Genomic DNA, 22,220 nt, shown 5'->3' on the forward strand with positions numbered 1-22,220 from the left:
GGAAATTTATAAATAATTGATATTAGATTGGACGTCCATAAATTTAAAAAAAAAATATGTTTCGAAATCGACAAAATCGACAAAAATATTAGATGGAGTCAGTCATCGGAAAGTTCATCTATCCAATCAAAATATTGATCAGGAATTTATTGAAAGACATGCATATTATATTGTTCTCAGTTATTTGATGATTGATAAATAATTTTAATATCTATATTTTAATAAGTCATAATAATATAATACATACAAATCGCGTTTTTATTTTTATTTTTTGTAATATAAATGAACAGCCGAATAATTTAACAATAATTCGTGAATATTATTTTACTTTATAGTATAAACTAAAATATATAAAATGGTAAATATGGGACAAAGAAAAAAAAGGTCAAGTGCCACGTGTACATTCTGTTTCAATTGAGTATAGAATGATTTTAAGTCAACCGCAGTATCCTTGGTACCTAATCGAAAATCATTTAACATACAGTCAAACACATTACCTAAAAATAAACTGTATAGTTGGTTTTAATGTATTTTTTTTTCCTATGATACATTTAATGTGTACTTATATACATAATATTTATAACATTTACCGGAATGATATGCATCAACTGCAATTTGATAACGTTTTTTAACAATAATTCATAATTTATACTTTAATAATCAGAACAATACATGAATATATCACGCACTGTGGGTTGTAAAAACAATATTATTTATGAAGACAATTATCAACACAAATAAAATTAAATATAAATAACAGTATTAAAAATTTAAAATAATTTTCCCTAAACAGGTTCATGTTACATCATATTTTATGATAATTTTTTTTTACCTTTTTTCTACAGTTCTGTGGTGTTGTGCCAATAAATCAAAATATAATTAGTATGATTTATTATCTATATCGATTTTTCAGCATTGTTGAATTAGTTCCAATTATTGTTTTTAAATAACAAAATATAGTAAAAACATACAGTTGTTAAATAATAATAATAATAAAATAGCTGTACATTTTAAACCCGAAATTATTATTGGCACAACAAACCATTTTTTTTTTTAAATAAAGATAATCATTTTGAGTTTTGAAAGTCAAAGGGGGAATTAATAATATTGGATTTTTACAAGGGATCATTTATACGAAAGCAGATAAAACGCAACAATAGAAATAATGTAGGTACAATAGAAATATATTTATTGTAATTCTTGCTTTGAGTTCAAAGCTCAAGATGATTAACTCTGGATTTTCACAAAAATTACACAAGAGTAAATATAGATTATCGTGTATATAATACATGTGTATGGGTACCGCAAACAAGATTTAAAGTATTTTATTTTTCCAATAAATCACTGTATTGCAATTTCTATCATGGCTTATTTTTTGGTAGCTAACAGTGCACACAAATGATATGAATAGGTATAGGTACAACGGTAAATTGGATAAACGTTTCGTATAATATATCAGATCCGTATCTACCTGTACGTACTTATACATTTAAATTTTTTGACTTTGTGGTATTTTTTTTTTTAGATCCAACACTATTTATTGAACATGGAAAGTTACATATTTGTGTAAGTGTGTGTGTGTGTGTGTACAGTGTATAGGTTTGGTCCTCGAGCTCATCGTCTATATTTTTATCGTATTATTTTTCAACAGACGATGGCATATTTTTTATTTATTTTTTGTTTTTATCCGCATGCATATGTTATGCAAAGGGGATGGTGTGATTGGGAGAGCAGACAGGATACAGATTATACGGTGATCCTCCAACGCGCACACACATACACATAACCCTCATCCGCACCCCCACATATATAGATATATACAGTATAAGTATACATCACACAAATGCACACACGCACAATGGGCGTATGTGTGTGTGTATTAAACATAAAAGCGCTCAACTCTCATCAGAAAATAAAGCCGCGTGGTGGATATTGTACCTATACGAAATTGTACAGCTGTATTGGGGTGAGAAAAAAATTAAAATCGCGTCGCGTTTTTGGCTATCGGGATTACATTACGGGTATGAAAAAAAAAATACGTGCAATTTGCGTAAATTTGTATTGTGTTAAAAATAAAAATGACAAATCGCTTTACAATAATAATTGAATCGCGTAGAATACCGTGTTCGCAGACTGTACGAGCGATTACGATAAAAGTAATTCAATAATCATTCCGTTTAACAAACCCACACTGCACCGACAATATGTTGATAACGAGTATAATACAGAGCTAAGGTACGTATTTAGGTACAAATCAAACTTTCGAGTGAAAAATTGTTCATTTTCGAAAATGCGCAGTCGGTATTCGGTTAACAAACACGGGGGTAGGTTACGATTAGGTAATCAAATAAAAACTATAAATTAATGTTCGATGAAAAAAAAAATACCCATATTATAGTAATATTAGTTATACGCGCCTATTCAATAACAATTATTGTAGCATTTTAAATAACTAAAAAAATGTTGTTATATTTATTAATGCGTATGGAGTAAATATAATCTGTACTAATGAATATTTACAAATGATTATTCTAAATCGAGTTATGGCGTGGCCCGTAAAAATTAAACTGCTGCAGTGTTATTGCAATAAATTATAAAGCTAAGTAAATGTTTAAGATAATATTTAGGTCGATATCAATCAAATATTTGAGTGCGCAGTGTATGTATTTCTTTTAACAGTGGACGTCGATATATTTTTATATCGAAAAATACCTATTAAGTAACATAATTTGGAATATTTTTCGTGTATCATGAACTATATTGAAATTCAGTTCGCCCGAAGTATAATGTCTAACATTAATTTGATGCCTGCAGCGGTAGTGATTCTGCACATGGTTATTTTATTTATAATAATACGATATCCGTGTGTTGTAATATTAAAGTTATAACTAGGCCATTATATCAAGATTTTCAAGTTGAAAAAAGCCGAAATATGATGCTAAATATTTTAAAAAAAAAATATAAATTTTCTTTTTATACCTCTTAAAATTATAAAAATATACTAATATTTTTATGCATCCAGTTTGAATTATTAATTATTGGATGAACATAAAAATGTGTTTCGAACTGTATAATTTTTAATTTTTCACTAATAGATTCAATTGTTTTTTTTTTTATTATTATTAGTTACTAGTTATTAGGATGATGAAAAACTAACGAAAGTTATAAAAAAGATTAGGACACAATTTAATTACAATATAAAACATAAATTATTATTTTACTTAAATTACTTATTTTATGCTATTTATCGTTGACAAAAATACATTTTTTAAAGTAGTTTTTCAAATTATAATTGAAAATCAAAAAAAATATAAGTAATTTACTCTCAAAATTTACAAGATATACCAAAAAAACTATAAATATTCCCTATGACCCCTGAATATATTAAAAAGGTATATTCAAGAAAACTTTTTCTCCTCGTGAACTCTGTTTTGAATGAATCGTTCACATTTCTTATTCTTTTAGACCCGTGCTCATAATAAAATACTCGGTAATGAAATGTAAAAACCTAAAAACCTAGACCTCTATTTATAAATTGTATTACATTATAATATATCCATATGCATTGTGGAACTATACTATTTTTAATGATTGACAATGTCCAGAATTCAGAACCCTAACTTAACCTAACCACCATGCATTGCGATGCACATTTATATATTAAAATAATCACTGCATTATTCCAATAATGTTTTTTTGTTTGCTCGCTAACGAACGCACGGAGGGAGACCTAAACGCAAACTTTTCTTTTAGTATTATGCAGCCACTATATGTTTGCGTGTGCTCTATATACGAAACGGTGCGCACGCCGTACGAATGTGCATATTGTAGGTGGGTACATTATGCATCACACATTTTAAACACGCGTATATTGAAGTACGCATAGTGCGCCTTAACGAATATATTTAATATACGCAAAAAATGTATACGTTATTCTGTTGTTTTCTGTAATATTTGAATACTGTGCCAAATTAAAAAAAAAAAAAATACAAGAATAAATAACGGCTCGCGCTAGGTATATTATGTGTAATGAATGCTACAAACTTAATTTGAATTTTTCACTTCAATTAATTTGCGCAGAGTTTGAGAAAGATATTCGCGAACAATCGGTGTGTGGCCGGAACAAATCTCGAAAAGAGTGAATTTCATACGGGAGATGGTTCTGCTAATTCGAAATTCTAAATCTTAGTTAAAACACTAAAAATAAATTTGATTCCGAATTGAATAAATATTTAGGTATCTTTCTATTACCTGTTCATTTTACTTATGATCTTCAAACCGAAAACCCACAGATTATGATATTATTGTACGGTATAATCATATCAAAAACATAAAGTAACTGTCGTTGAAAATGTTGTCAAAATTTATCTCTTTGACAACGAGAACCACGTTTATTCTCAAGATTTCAATCGTACCTATTTCTGACACATAAATGCTAAAAACTAAAAATAACATGAAATTTATTACAATTATATTTATATTTTACATGGGCATAACTAGGATTTCAATCAGCAGGGGGCAAATTGCAATATTTAAACTCGATTTTTTTTTTAAATATTTATTTAAATTATTATTTTTAAATCTAAAGTTTTAAGTCTAGAGTCTTTGTAAAATCAAGCTATATTATACCAATCGATAAAGTAATTTTAATGTAAATTTTACACGTTTTGTATAAATAAATAAAATTCAGTGTAGGGGGACAAGTGCTTCTCCTGCCACACTCTCGCTATGCCAATGCTATTTTATGGTCTGTTTCGTATAAAATACACAGATAATACAAATAGTTTTTACGAAATAGTAAATAAATAAAATATCAATATAATCATATTGTATACTACAGAATATCGTTAAGTATTAGGAAGAGATCGTTAAGGATCCGATATGAATAATTGTTGTTTATATCTTACATCAAAACATCAGAAAAAACGATAGGCGTCATAACATTCTTTGATGGTGTGATTTCAAGCAAACGTTACCAGTGATCTTTAAAGATACACACGTAATATTATAAAAGTGTGTGTCAAAAAAATCAGAAATTTAGAAGCATGTTGAATGACTTCGAATGTCTATTAATATGCAAGTTTATGTACGAGCCCGATTGAGAACAGAATTTAAAAAAATGTCCTTATGCTATGTTTAAAATGTGTAACGTACTTTTGAAAATAGCCGTATCAATAATATTACCGATAATTAATTACACTTCTTGTTTCCCAAACGTGCTATAAAAGTTACAAAAAATTGAATAATAGAAGAAATAAACAAAGCAAATTCACAAAAATTCATCATCAAATGTAAAAGATAAAAGTTTAAAAATGCAGTTATGAATATAGATGAACCTTATCCACTATCCAATTGAGTTTTTAAATTTGCTCAACTTTTTTGGACTGCCCCCATAAAAATTTACTTAAATGGGAATGAATAAAAATGTTAATTTTTTAAAAATAAGTGTGATATTAAATCCTTTATGAAGTTGAAAAAAAATCTAATAAAATTCAGGGTCATGTATTCGAAATATTTTGTGTTTCCTTTATCATTGAACACGCTTTATATTATAAAAGTGATTTTATTATAGTATAAGAGTGGATAGTCGGTCTCGTGCCAGGATATGACATATCTTTTTTGCACACAACACAATGATTCTCAGAATTACTATAATAATAGGTCATCCTGTTTCCAAGTGGACAAAGCGTACTATGTATACCTACGAAAATTTCCTAAATGACAAACCCAACAGACGCGATTAAAACATGATTAAATGATTTACGTCAGTTAATATGTACTTTATCACTTGAACTAATTTATACAGTCTACAGAGTGAGTTTTAATATTTTTATTGAGTTGTTTGAAATTAATTTACGTGTTGCAGTGATTCTTTTGAGAAATAAAAGTTTGATGATCCATTACACATTTGATATACTTCTCATTTTTTTGTATAAGACGTATTATTATACATAATAAGCATGTTTAATATTTTTTTTTATAGTTACTACTTATAGGTACCTAGTCTGGCGACAATATACAGTTCTAAAAGAATGCAGAAGTAACCTAAGTTTAGTTAGCTGAGTTTGTATAACTATCAGTTATATTTAGTAAATAAATATTATATTACATTTATATTTAGATTAAAAAAAATTGTGTTTAAGTAATTATTAGACACTTAATTGTGTTTTATTCATTGAATTTACTATTCATAATTACAATGGGTACTCGTATTTTTTGTTTAAATATTATGGAATCCCTACATTTAACTGCAAATAAATCATTTTCATAAAAACTGTAGATGATATTACTTAGCTTAAATCTAAAGTATTATCTGCTACAGTCTACAATAACCGCAGTATTATAATGTAACAATATCGCCAAATACAATATATCAATCGTCCGTTATTTTACGATATTTCGATAAACCATGATTTGTTATCTATTAATTTAAATGAATCACTAACTTGAACAGTAAAAACATTTTATCACCATAAAAACTATACTATGCCATATAGTCTTATCAACTTTTCGTTAAACTATCTTCAAAGGCGAATTTATTCAGAAATAGATTTAATAATAAATCATAGTATATTAATTATATGCATAATGTTGTAGGTATATTAAAAATTATTAAATCACTATCTTCAACAGTGATGTTAGCACTACTAGCATTACTATTATATACCACATACAAATTAACTGTAATATAAATATTATAACTTGTGATATATTTTTTCCAAAAAATAACATATTAATAGTTCGATACTAAATTTTTTATTTTACATGTTTTAGTAAATTCCTATTTTCAAACTCATTATTTGGTTAATTTTGGACGTTATTAGGTATTTGAACGAAAAATAACGATTTTAATTATTTTGTTGTACTTTATAAATATGATTCATTTTGTACTTGACATCTCTAACGTATATAATTAAATGTTATACACACCATAACATTTTTAATAAATATTAATTTAACATACTGTATTACTTATAGTAAAATAAATTAGTTTAATTGCAATATAATATTATATAAATTATCTCGTAAAATATGCTTTGTCAGTAATATAGGGTAATATAGTTAGTCTTCGTTCAAAATCTTTTTTCGTATGAAATGACTATCATTCAACTTATTATTATTATTTAAATTTAAACACATACCCACATATTACAGTAATTTATTAATGATGAGGTACATTTGCGATATTTATACACTGTACAACAATATAATATAATATTTAATATGGTTACCTACTTTCCCCATTTTCTTTTTTCACCTATATATTAAAATGTATTTTTATACAAATTTCAGTATTATAATTATTACTATATAATCACATACCCGATCTTATTTTTACATAATTTATTCAATAAATTCTGAAAAATTCTACTGGAAAAATTATAATTGAAATTTTAAAAACGTTCTGTAAATACCGTAAATAACTACACAGAGATCCATTCAAATTCATATTTTTCAAGTGCGATCATTGATTTCGAATATATGTATAATAATAATGAAGACGCAACAGTGTCAAAGTGAGAGAGCTCGATACCCAGCTTTTGTATTTTGTATTCTTCTTATCCGTACATTTTTACTCTTCAACGGTATACACTTATAATAATTCCTTTCATCTACTTAAATTGTTGTTTTAAAGATATGAATAAATATGTTAATAATTTGGGAATAATATCAGGTATTTTTCTGAATCTTGAATATTTTGATGGATGTAAGAAAATGTTAATTGTCTGTAGTTCGTTTGATGCCAGTGACAAAACAATGACTTTGTAGTATAACCGTATAATAACAAAGGAGTAGATATTATATAGAAAGCAGGACACGAAAACAGACCCTATACAGTGTATACATCATATTATTATACCCCTATTATTCAGACGCTTGAAATATTATTGAAATCAAGTGTTTAGGTACTTAACAAAAAATAGCTGTTTATCGTAAAAATTTTTTTTTTAATTTAATTTTCTGGTTTAATTAATCTAAGACTTCTAAGACAGTAAAAAAAAAAGATATCAGTTCAATATTATAACATAATAAAAAAAAATAAATAAATAATATAAAAAATATGAATATGTTTTGCTTTTGTAAAATACTTATGAAAATATATTAAAAGGTATTATAAAATATCGATAAAAATGGTGTATATACTTCCAATCAGATATTAGATGTTCGTTGGGTTTGAATGAGTGCCTGAATGAAGGAAAATAAATCGCAACAGTTATCGGGAGTTTCGAAAAAAAAATCTCTTGTATAGTCTGCTCCACTGAAGTCTGAATCGTTTTTAGAATTCATTCTTTATTGCCTTATATGTAAGTATAATATGATAATTTATGAATTTCATAACAGTCATGTTATACGACTTCCTCGTAAAAAAAAAATATCAGAAATAGATCACTATAGGAATGGATACAACAAATAACTATGCATTTTTAAAATTGATTTTTTTTCGATTAACAATAGTAAATTCGACAAAATGATAATAACATTTTCAGTCTCGATCATAAAATACTTTGCTCTTTCGGATCGTTTGACGATACTTAAACATACATACGATGTGAAAGGGGTGAATACAACAGAGTCATTGGGTAAAAATGAGGACATTGTAATATTTTATAGGATACACTCTTAAGATACTACTCTTGTCTCCGTAATCAATGTAAACATTGTGGTTAACCCGTTATCATAATACATAATATATCAAATAGTTGAATATATTCAACCAAGTGCTCCAATAACTTGGGTTAGATCTTAGGAGGTTATTTATGACCATTGACTAGGTAGTGAAAGTGAAATCGTTATACCTAAGTAATATTATTTATTTCGGTCAATAACAATAAAATTCTGTACACGGATAACACGATAATTTTATGTAGTGACAGTGTAATAGTATCTTTATTGTGGTAATAATAAAATTTAAAAACGGCATGAATAGAATTGTTGGAATTTCGATAACGAGTGGTAAAAATTTCATGTCCATCATCATGTGTCATTTATTTTATCAGTAAAAAATTAAAATCATCACGAGCCTTTCTTACTGGGTGTTTGATACAATCAGTAAACTTTTATTTTATCTTTAAATTTTTCAAATTGGCTTACTATATATAGGTATTTAATATTTTTTTCTAATATCGCCACTGTCGATCGTCTGATCGATTGAAAACGACATTAGTCTATGAGATAGAGACGTATGTGTATTCACTATTCACCGCATACTATTGTCAATTAGTAATTTTTAGTACCCAGCCGTGAACCATGGTGTATTTTATCATTTGTTTTCTATTGTAAATTGTAAACGAGTCAAGTGTTTCTTTTTGACGTCTCAATTTCGTGCAAAGTAGTGTAAAATAGATTTCTTGCAAAAAAAAAAAAAAAATTGAACAATATGATAATATTAATTTATGGGTACACATTATGACGGGGTTAAATATTTGTAGAAAACATCACATAGACATACCTAACCTAGCCGTATGCAAACCTATAATTATCGTCTCAGTTTTACCTCACGTTCCCCTATATGTGTGACATTTTTCTTAACATGTCATCCCTCAGTCACGGTGCAATATTTAAAAACCCGAAGATATTGTTTATTTTTAGTATTGATATTATTTTATAGTTTTTGAATATTATTGAACTAACGGAAGTAGATAATATATACAATATACATATAATACTATATTGTATAATGGTGGAGAGTTAATGCACGATGTCTAAACGATCCCATAACAAATCACGATTATATATGAGAGGTAATAAATCGTAACTACCATCCCTCGCCACCGCCCTTTTACTCGCCACCCTACAGCCGCGACGCGACTAAATTGGCTCGGAGAAATGTATATTGTGATGAAACGTTTGCAATGCAAACGCGAACCGCGCTAAATATGACGTTATACGGCGTATATGAACAGGATTGTACAAAGTGATTGTATACAAAGATGCTGCACCACACAATAATGCTTCCTGCATACGTTCGCGAGTCGTAAATCGGTAACAGTATCGCACGAGCCATATAACGGTAGGTGTATCATATCATATATAATGTACACGGTGGAAAACGATCACGCGAGTTCGGTTCTGATTGGCACTCCGGCGGTCTCCGTCAAAGTCGGTAGAAAAAAAAAAAGAAATATTAAGACGCGTCAATAAACACAATAGCCAAATACCCGAATAACAAGGGCTTATCGATTTCGTGTGGCATTATAGTTTGTTTTATGTACACGACGAGTGAGAATATCGTGTACCATTGAGTATTTAGTACGCCCAGTACCGAGATGGATTTTAATAGATAGGTTCCTACGCGAGAATGTTGTAATAGTTCGAAAAAAAAAAAGTAAGACGTAATAACTTTCGTGCATCGTTTACAATAAAACGTATTATTACGACGTGATAGCTGCTATTGAAAACACCAAACACAATCGCGCATTGTATGACATTAAAATAATGTCGTGTGTGGTTGTTTGCAGCCATGTGATATGATAGATACTAATATAATATTATATTATTATATACGCTGAATACATAAATACTTGTCGAAGATGCTTTTTAATAGTATTTAAATGCTCGAATAAAAAAGTACTGAATCAATTATTGAAATGTATCTTTCAATAATTTTATTGAAAAACAAATATACAAAATCGCTCAAATAATTAATTTTTTTTTAAATTTAGTAGCTCATGTTTGCTTTTTTGTTTGGTTTTAATTAGTAGAAAAAAATAGTAAAAAAACGATTTATATAAAAAAAAATTACATAATTCATACTTACAAATTGAACATTTTTAGTTATTACTTTTTTTATTTGGTGTCATTTTAATTATACATTATTATTAAGTGCTATTATATATTATAGTTATTTAGTATAAATTATTTATAAAACAAAATTTTTAAAAAAAAACCACTAGTCTAGTGTTTATGAATGTTTTGTAGAACTGCTTGATGAATATAAAATTTAGAAATAAATATTTAAATACTTAACCAATATACACCTGTATCTACATTATGTACCACTATGAAACACGTAATCCAGATGAACTTATTAATATCAAATATCAATTAATACTGAATAACGTTTTATAAGAGAATAAAAACGAGACTATAAATAATACCCTTATGACTATCATATTATACACGAGCAAAATATAATTTTAAAAACAGTAAATTATTGGACGTATTAAAAAAAATATATATTATTGCTTTTTTACTATTATCGTTTTTTTATATACAGGTACTCACAGCTACAGGCAACTATGTAATAATTAATAAGTGGAAACTAGCATTTTAATTTTATTTCAATACCTTATAAATGTCCGGGTACATAAACATAATGAATTTCAGTATTTGGATGGATGATACCTAGTGTATCCGGTATGGTATTTAAATTTTAAGCTACTCTCTAGCCAATTTTACATCATAAAGAATAATCCGACGGTATAAACACACGAATAAAATTAACATACAGAAAAGTTTTGATTCGATGAACCATTAATATTAATACAACGCATATATTAAAATCGAGTGTATATAGGTATAAAAAAAATATTTAAAAATATACTAAATAATATAATAATATGCTGATTCACGATACACGATTTTGACCTGAATACTATATAACATCATACATATACAGTTTAGTTTAAGTGTTAATAAAATATTGAAATAATATTTAATTACAAATTACAATTGAAAAAAAAAATAAAAATAAATCATTTAGCACAATTGATTACGATTAATTAATTATTCTTAGTATTTTATCATTTAACTGTATAATTAAAATACAATATTGGAGACGTAAAGTAAAATCAATGATTGCTCAATGATTGCTCACAACCAACATAATTTTTGATGAGACGATAACAATTATCTATTTATCTATTTATTTTAAAAATGAATAAGCTAGTATAATAATAATCATTAAAGACTCTAATTTAATGGTTTGTGTTAAATTTTATTGCTTAAGTATACAAAAAACATATCACGGGTTATACTTATTTATATATCTATTTTTAAGTTAAAATTATTGTTATTATTCAATATACTTTTTTTTTATTTGCCTATTATTATTTATAAGTAACAGGAAAATTATGGAAAATATGCATGTATATCCTAGATCTGAGTTTTAATAATTTTGTTTAATATTAATAGCCATTAGTTATAGTATTGACTATATAGTAAAGTATAGTTTTAATACTGTATGTACGTATTTTAATAAATTTTAATTAAGTTAAATGCCAAACTATTATAAATTTGAAAACGTTTATTGAATCTCATATAGTTTTGTACGTGGATTAAATAAATAGACAAGTCATTCATTGAGTAGGTACTTACCTAATTAATCATTTTCTTAACACATACAATATAAAGTATAGATATCTTTAACCAATACAATAGATTTCCATTTTCATTTTGAAAATTGATTAATTTAATTTATATAATAGATATTAATAAAATAAATATTATACTTATCATTTTTACATACATAATTCAAAAATTAGAATTAAATTTCTCCTTATTAATAATGTCTTGCCTTATTGATTTTATAGTTATTTTATTTGAATTTACTTACCCACATTAAAACGTATAAACGTAAACCGATATGGGACATTATCAAGAACATATATATTTATTATTTTTTATATATATATTTTTTTTTACAATGCATTTTTTTCTTAATGACATAACTCATATTACAAGAGTTTTCTCATTTTTCATTTACTTAAATTAAATTTTACGATGTATGCGAGTTGAATTGTATTTGCAATAAAAATAACACTAGTATATATTATTAGCTATGAATGATACGGAAATCGGAATCGATATTCAATAGCTCATTGGTCCCCGGAAACAATGAGTAATAGGTCACATGGTAGCCAAAGGAAACATATGAAATGATTTATGTTAAACGAGTCCTAAATCCACCACGGCGGTATTGATGACGGGATTTTGTAGCTTAATAATAATTTACAGACGAACGAAATGAATGCCAATAGTCCATACAGTTTACGATCTCTATTTATATAATTAACGTTCAGAATGTGATTAGAAATCGTTCACGGAAGTGATTTCAATTATTGTATTGTTATGAAGACATTTGTCATTCACAATACCTATACAACAAATGCAAATTGATAGTGGATAATAATATATAATACATTTAAATATATTGTAATGCAAAACTACTGTTCATTATATTCAGATAAAGTGTTACGTTGCAATCGCAAATATTCAATTATAATAATAAACAAAATTTACTAACCACGCATAGAACGTCAAGATTCGAAATTCTAGTCAATATAGCTTTTATGGAGCAAGGAAAATGGTTGAACCTAACCAAACATAAGGTTTCAGAACGTATTAGGATCCACCTGATATCTACATATGAATATTTGAAATATCTTATATATTTTCTTATTTTTATTTTATCTATTAAAATAAAACATTATTGTAATCAAGATAATTTAAATATTTTATTGATGTCACTTTATAGTTTCTGAAAATAAATGATTTTAAATGTGTAAATAATATCATCACCAAATAAGTTTATTATTTATTAAGAACTATTGTCTTAAACAATTAAGCTCAACTGTTATATACAATTATTATAACATTGTTAGTTGTTACAATTTCACAATTATATACAAGGATAATATAATTTAAATAACACGCAATAAAAATTGATACTAATTAGTTATTATAAGTTTTATAAATCTGTTAGTTTTTCAAAAATAAATTAAATTGGGTAACCTAATTTAGAAAAAGTGGGTATATGAATAGTTATGGAGAAAGAGGTCTGTAGAACCTCTTCCAAACTTCATTCAACCCTTAGCTTTTCAAGGTTTAATTTCAGTCTTATTCCAGCATAGCCGCATAGGATAGGGTATAATCACTAATCAAACCGAATATAAGTTATTCATCGTTAACAACATTAACAAGAAAGACAAAGAAAATTAAAAATTACTATGTAAAATTATTATACATTATTTTATTGTCATATAACTAACAAAACTAGTTGACCAATTTTATGTTTTAATATTATATTGTTTGGTATAGTTATTATACAATATTTAAGTTAAAAGATTAGCAAAAATGCTTTTTTATTCCTTTTTTTTTTTAAGCTTACGTTCATTACTATAATATTATACCTCATTCAAACCTCATGAACCGTTTTAATTTACATACATTTTAATATGCGTTTAGTGACTTCAAACAAATTAAATGTTTATATTAAAATTAAAAGTTATTTTACAAGTTAAAGTTAGTTGTATCCATTATTAGATAAATCTGTTTTATTTTGTTTAAGCACAGACAATTATGAGTGTTTGTCGCTTTTGCAGGATGTTTACATACTTATACTATAATATACGTGTTACTTATAGTTATTACAATCTAAGTTTTAATTTATATTTAATTCAGTAACAAGACGTATTATCATCGTTTAAAGTACCTACTCTGTGTCGATTATATTTGTGTATTATATTTGGCCTTTAGTTCACTACAACTGACAAGTGTTAAATTAATTTCTAAAAGTTAAATAATAATCGGAATAATATATATCGATATAACCAATTTTATAATTTTAATTGTATTTATTTAAATTTAGAAATATTTTTCAAGGTGTATTATTATCCAAAGACAATGTATAAAACATTTCCACACCACATGTTATATCCTATCCAAGCTTTTTATATTTTAGTTGATAATCTAATCTAACTTTGTAGGTATTTAAATTTTCTTTTTATCATGGTGAAGTTATTTTTAATGTCCCTTTTATTATTATTATTATTATCATTTTTTTTTTGTAAATTGTAAACCTATATCTATAGTTAATTTCAATTAAATAAATAATAATATTAATAGCATAAATACTATGATTACTGTAACCTGGTCGTATACCTGCAGTTAATATTCGATGTTCCCTCTTTAAAATACAAATAATAAACTCTTAACAATTGTTAAACCCCATCTTTTATCGCTTTTAATATATTTATATAGTTTTAAGCAAAAAAAAAAAAAATGTTTCTGCGTTTACCATTAGGTTCCACGTAAAAGTCATTTTTTTTTTTTGAGTTTTTAAATTTAAACGTCAATATATTTTTATGTAATTTATATTTGTTTTTTACAATCAACATTGAAGCGCCACTAACGAGTAATGGTCGACGTCACCTCCTGAAATCACGCCAATCACGCATGTTAAAATCATTGATAAAATATTCTTAGTGAATGCAGCGCATTGTATGTATCTACATTGATGGTTTAATGTTTTGATTTAGAAAAAAAACGTCAATAATGACATTTTAAATTTTTGGTTGATTGAAAAAACTTTAAGCTAATCAAAACACAATTCGGAATACAAATTATTATATTTATTAAAATTTGATCACAATTTCAATTTATCTTATTTTTTTTTTCATACGTATAAATATGTTTGAAACAATAATAATTGATCATTCTTAAATACTTGTAGAAAATTGGCATTCATTAAATATTTGCTCTTCTTTTTTCAAATATCCTACGTTTTACACAATAGACAAACATTGTGTACAATTTCATTAAAACGAATTTGTTTTATTGTTAATTCATAGCCGTGTATGCTTTTATACGTTGTGTAACAGTAAATCTTGAATCCGCGAAAAACTCGAACTCGGAGAGTCATTACTCATTAGTCATTACGAAAACGGCATCGTAGAAGAATTATTTTTACTTAATACTCCTTTACGCCCAGATTATATTTATAGGGAATCAAGATCAAAATGTATGTCTATCAAATCATTTTGATATCGACTTATACTTAAAACAGCGTAATGTGATATTAATTTGTTTTTATTATTATTGTAATTATTTTTTTATAATATATTTGTAATTATAACTATTTTTCAATAAAATTATATTGCAATATTTTAGACGAGTATAGTTTTATGATTGTTAAGTTTATCGATGCGCTATATTTATACAGTATTCAAATTTTATTTTATTTTTTTTAATTAAAAATATTATTATTAAAATAATTTGTATGCAATAATTTTATAAATAAATTTTTTTATTTATATTTATTAATTATGACGTATTTATATTACATTGTATTTTAAATGTTACCAATTTATTTGATTTATAAAAAATATTTACTTAATGTTATAACGCATTAAGATTTTATAACCAATACCGTTTTTATTCGATTTATATAAAATGCATTGAAGTAATATTATTATTTTTATTATTTGTAAACTAATAAATCATGTATACATAATTTATAAAGGACAGCTACATGAATTTTTAAGATGATTGTAGTTGTAGCTATTGTTCTCGGTTTTGTAAATTACTTAACTAAATTTTCAATTGAAGTTTAACCATAATTTTACTCGCAAAAGTAATTATAATATTGTTGAAAACAGACAACTCGAATTAATTAATCAAAATAATAACTTAATTTGACATGCATTCCTCCTTTTAATGAAAAAGTAAGAAATATATTTTTCATATACGAATTTCATTGGTCTAAGTAATGAAAGCTGTGCAAATTCTATCAACTGCAAGCCCACAACACTTATGAATAATTCGTGAAATCTTAAATGCAGTTACACGTTTTAATAAAAAGGTAGGTCTTTTATTATACTTTTAGAATGGTCTACGTAATTTTTAAAATAAATATATAAATTATATATTAACGTAGTATATACTGTATACTATACATAATATATGCATTAAAATAGTCTAATAATTTGATTTGTTATTTTCGTAGTAATATAATAGGTTGCATGGTTGCTATACTATGAGGAATATTTATTTGACCAGAATTTACTTTACATTAAATTATAATTTATCATAAGTAGAATTTGTCTTTTAAGTAAAGATATTATATTACATTATATTAAATTATTCAATAATTTACTATTCAAAATATATCTACTTCATATTTATGAAAACATGGTAAATATTTTTTTTTTTCATTACCTAAGTTACACTAGTACTCAGTTTCTTGGATAATAAAACTTAAAATGTTAATTGTTATCATAAATTTAATTTATAAAATATAAAATATAATAAATCTACATATTACAGTCATACAATATTATATTGTTATTTTTAAAATACGATGATATATTTCTTTAAAATTCAAGCATCCAACTAGAGACATTTTCATTATTTAGACGTCGATCACAAACGATTTAAAAATCAATCATCAGTTAAAATTTAGGATTTTACATCTTAGTAACCTCCCTAATAAATACCAGTGAACAACAATAAATGCATGTATGTTTTATGGCTTCTTAAAAGAAAAATATAATCAGTAGGTGCTTATCAAAATAAGTTTAAATCACCTTTGTACTCATACATATAGGTACAATTATTTTTAAAATAGTTTGACTATTTTTTATCTGTTTTTAGATATTTACTATAATTAATCAAAACTTAACTCTCAATCCTATCCATATGTTGAAGGAACTTGTAAAAAGCACACAAATTTGCTAAATCATTTTGTAGTAAAAAAATTCATAAAATATTTTATTTTAATGGCTATAAGTTTTTAAAATGTATTATACAAGAGTCATTACTTTTTTTGATGGTATTTAAAAAAAATATATTAACTTTAAGCAACATTAATTTTTGATGAGCGTTTGAAATTTAGTTATTAAATCTACCGTATTAATGTTTTACTAATAGAAAAATTAATTACTAATAGCTAAATAAATATATAATAAAATATCCTTAGAAATATAGGTAGACAGATCTAGGGCTTACCTCCCGGAAATTACCAGAGGGTTACGAGAACAGAAGCTTTCTCGGGATTCAGTAATACAAAAAATGAAAACGTATATTTGTAAATAGGTAGTTTTGTTTTCTAATAACAGGTACTTTATATTTTTATGTTGAAATATTAATTTGAGAAAATATTTTATTTTAATATAGCAATCTATGATGAATTAAATATTAATCTAAAAATCGAGAAAATAAGAATTATTATTAATCTAGTATTATATAGGTAAACATTTCTGTACATAACTTATATTAGGGCTTAAGACGCTTAAGTGTTTAATTTTTATAATAGAATACACTGGGTAAAGCTATAACACTGCATCTCAACTTTTAGCACTATTATAGCTATGTCATTATCACATCATTATATCACTGAAAACTATACATATATATATTATTCTGAATTGATATAACCGCTGTGGTAAATGCCAATTGTATGTTTAAATAATTACCAGTTATTTATCAACTTCGAATTTTTGTCACGTTTTATTAACTTAATACTTTTCGTTCACATCTAAAAGATACACGCAATATAGATACATTTTCTATTTTTTTTATATAAAGGAGTTAATAGCATCGCTGCATATTTAACAATTTTTCGTACCTTTAAAAATATTACTAAAATGACTAAACATTTAACAAAAGTACATTTTTGTAAAACAAGGATCAAAAAATTATCAACAAAGATTTTGATTTAAAAAGTAGCTACCTACCTACTAGCTTAAAGCTGTTAGAATTATACCAACAAATAAATTTAAGTAGCTGTTTTAAATAATAAAATAGTAAAACATATGATTTCTGTACGCGATGAAATTACAGATTTTTTCCACCTAGTTTATTAATATCATAGTAGATTTAACATTAATCAATTTTTAATTTAATAATTTAAGTTAATTTATCCGTTTATCATATCTCTAATGATATTTCAATGAATATTCTCTATGACCAAATGCACAATGTATATATATATACAAATATAATATAGGTATTTTATTATTATTTTCATTACATATATATATTTTTACATGAATTTTGATTTTTTTTATCATTCAGTTTTAGTCGATTAAAAAAAAATTAAAATTACAAATTAATTTGTTTTTTTTTTTTGCATTATAATTAAAGTTTATGTTGTATTTGATCAAAAAATTTAATATCAAAGTATTAAAATCAAAATATGAAATAACATAATTATTCGATTAATTTTAAATTCCGAGCAGGGCAATATTAATAATAGTTCACCTAATATATTGGTTTTAAAGTGCTGTAATGTATAATACCAAATGATTTTTCATCGAACGATGTTAGTAATTTTTCAAAAAAAAAAGTAATTGTAGCCATTGTAAGAACTTGAAACACTTCACTATTTTTACTATCATTTTCTACACAGATAAAATTTTTTAAATATTTATAAACAATATTAATTAACATTCATAGTACTGACTTATTTATAATGGAATAATAGTTATTAAACGATTTTTTTTTTCAAAAATATAATATTGTTTTATTATATTCTATATTGTTAGTTGTTTAGTTGTATAATCACACTTAGTCTGTTACTTACTATTAAACTTTTTCATTAACGTTGGTAAATTAAATTAATTTATTTATAAAGAATAGTTATAGTTACCTACCATAGTATAATAATAAAAATAAATTATAAAATATTATAAATAATCGATGCTGACACACCATCTACGCTCAGAATCGTTTTTCATATGCAATGATTTATCATTGGATTTAAATTTAAGAATTTACATCTACAGGTAGATTTTTAATAATAATTTATAATATTGAACATAATTTATGAAAATTAAAAAAATATATTACAGATAAAATAAATGAGAGAAGATAATGAAATCAATAATTAATATTGTATCGTTAATAAGTTATTTTGAGATAAAACTAGATTACATTTAATCTAACTTATTATAAATGCTAATGTGCTCAAATAAGCAGCAAATCAATTATTATATAATATTATCAAATACATCATAACCGAAATATAATACACCCTACTGCAGAAATTCTCGCTAAAATACTTCAGAACATTGAAATGTAGATTTAACTTAAATACTAAGGACATTAACCCAAAATTATCAAATATATCAGAGAAAACAGTTTGTTAATCGATATTTAATATACCATTATCATTTATCAATCTTTTATTTAAGATTGTCGATATTATGACGATTCAAATCTATATAATATCATACGATACGATATGCACCTATACTTTATAATTATTTTAATTGTTTTTTGAACACGCATCAATAAATAATAAATATGTGGGTAGTGGGTACCATACATAAAGGCTATAACTTCAAAACAAAAATAATTTCATTAACGTTAATATGCATTAGCTAAGTAATTATTTTTAATATGCAACTAGTGCTTACCTATTATTATTATTATTATTATTACATTATGTTGTGTAGTTTAAACCTAATAATTAAAACTAATATATGAATATATTAACATATGTATTAATGTATATACTTTTTGTTTGTAATGAAATACTGATATATGTTATATATATGTATAATATATTATATGTACAAAGTTTTACAAAATAATATAATCTCTGGCAAGATAAAACAAATGTTTGTTTATGAATACGGTTTAAATAATAATTTTTTTTTGTTTGTCCGTCCAAACATTAATACATAATTTGAACGATTGGCGAATATAACAATAATTACCTAGGATGAATTTCCATTTTTATCAAAAAAAAAAAAAATGCGATACATCATTGTAATTATGACAATAATTGAAAATGGGGGAGGGTATACAGTTGATCTATAAACTTCACCAAAAAATTGTTTAGCCTGCATAAAAAAACTGACCAAATACTATGACGTAAAACTACTCGTATATAGGTACCATAAAATAATGATTCTCGGATTTCATGGAAATACGACACACCTCCTCGGGCGCAAAAAACATGTATCTATACTGATAACATTATTTACAAATGTATATAAAACAGTAGGGTACGTGCCTATATTTAATTATCTAAAAATTACAAATAATCAATATAGTGATCATTTTAATAATAAATAAAAACTAAATACCTAACCATAATTCATAATATAAATATAGATATAACTGCGTCTTACCTTGTAACATGACGAGTAGACAAAAAATGAAAACTTCAATTGAACGTACCATGCCGCCCACAAACGTCCGTTAATGACGATGAACAACGAACGCGTGCACAATATTATGTATTTGTTGGTGTACAATAATAATATTGCATTACTAATGATCGGCTGCTGCGTTCCTCGTTTGAGTGGTCTTCGAACGTGTAAATAATCAAACGGCAGTGACGATAATAATATTATAATATGGTTTAACTCCGAATATTGCCGAAACGAAAGGTCTGTTTTTTATTCCTTATTCTAAATATAAATATCGTGCAGGCAGCTCACGTGGCACTAAGACGAATGATAATAATTCCACATTATTTTGAAATCGTCCGCATCGATGTCGTGCGATTTAAAACCGTCGCCCGCGCATATCATTTGTGCCTAGCGCGTACCTATTATATTACTGTCGTCGTCGTCGTCGTCGTCATTACGGTTGTACATTATATTATACTTTTTTTTTCTCTATTGTTGTACTATACGACGACGAAGATGATAATAATAATGTTATTATTATTATTATTATTATTATATCGTTTCTCGGTCGGGCCGACGGCCGTGCCGTCGGGTTGCTCGGCAAACTGTGCACTCCGGAACTTCCGATGTTCAGAGGCGCGAAAACAATACGCACAAGTGAACAGCGCTCGCGGGGTCCGGCGTCGCGGTGCGGTAATAATAATAATAGTAATAGTAATAATAATAATACGCCACGGCGGCGACGGTGGCGTGCGTGGCGCGTCGTCGACGTACGCTCGTCGGTAAATGTATTATAGGTAGGTAGGTAGGTAGGTCTATCCAAAGCTCGCGGCAAAGGTTCGGTCCGCTTCGGCTTTTGGCGGGACGCGTCGCGATAGCACACGCGGTGGGCGGACCGGCCGAGTATAAACGAAATATATAATAATCGTATTTTCGTTCCGGTTTCGGCGACGACGACGACGACTGCTGCCACCGGCGACATCCGTGTATCCCGCAGGTGTTTTAATAAAATTATTATTAGGGCTGCGATGTAATGCCTTAAAATGTCTAAACAACACACCTATGAGAAATGCACTTAAATTTATTTTATTTTAAACAATATTTTCTATTAAATAAAAAAAAAAAAAGCAGACTGCTGCACGGTTTCGAGTCTTCTAAATGTGGACTGTAGACATGGAAAAAGTACTATTCACATTTAATTTTCCGAAATGGACGAAAAATTTAAGCTCTTGGATTCGGGGTGCACATCTCCGCACATTTCAGAAACATAAGTGCGAAAGACTCGGCTATGAACTGCCTATACACAACACCCATTACTACTTTTTATTATAAAAAAAAGATTAAATTTTCTTTTGAATA

At 26.1% G+C, this 22,220-nt stretch overlaps 2 protein-coding genes across 4 annotated transcripts in view; one reads left to right on the forward strand and one right to left on the reverse strand.

Annotated features, from left to right (window-relative positions):
- The window catches only part of LOC114129318 (tubulin glycylase 3A-like), a 33,653-nt gene extending 20,287 nt beyond the window's left edge, over positions 1-13,366 (forward strand). Inside the window, exon 12 of one of the 2 annotated variants that reach the window (XM_050203117.1) lies at positions 13,187-13,366. The gene's annotated coding sequence lies outside the window, so the exon portion shown is untranslated. Of the gene's footprint in view, positions 1-12,779; positions 12,872-13,186 lie in introns of those variants that run through there. The other variant, XM_050203116.1, reaches the window with a different exon arrangement.
- Positions 1-21,831, reverse strand: part of LOC114129323 (uncharacterized) — a 58,547-nt gene extending 36,716 nt beyond the window's left edge. The window contains exon 1 of one of the 2 annotated variants that reach the window (XM_050203120.1): positions 20,859-21,831. In XM_050203120.1, the coding sequence (XP_050059077.1) occupies positions 20,859-20,910 (52 nt within the window). In that variant the 5' untranslated portion in view covers positions 20,911-21,831. The remainder of the gene's footprint in view (positions 1-20,858) is intronic. The other variant, XM_050203121.1, reaches the window with a different exon arrangement.
- Between the last annotated feature and the right edge of the window lie 389 nt (positions 21,832-22,220).

This window comes from Aphis gossypii, chromosome 3, assembly GCF_020184175.1.
Source record: "Aphis gossypii isolate Hap1 chromosome 3, ASM2018417v2, whole genome shotgun sequence".
Taxonomy (NCBI): domain Eukaryota; kingdom Metazoa; phylum Arthropoda; class Insecta; order Hemiptera; family Aphididae; genus Aphis; species Aphis gossypii.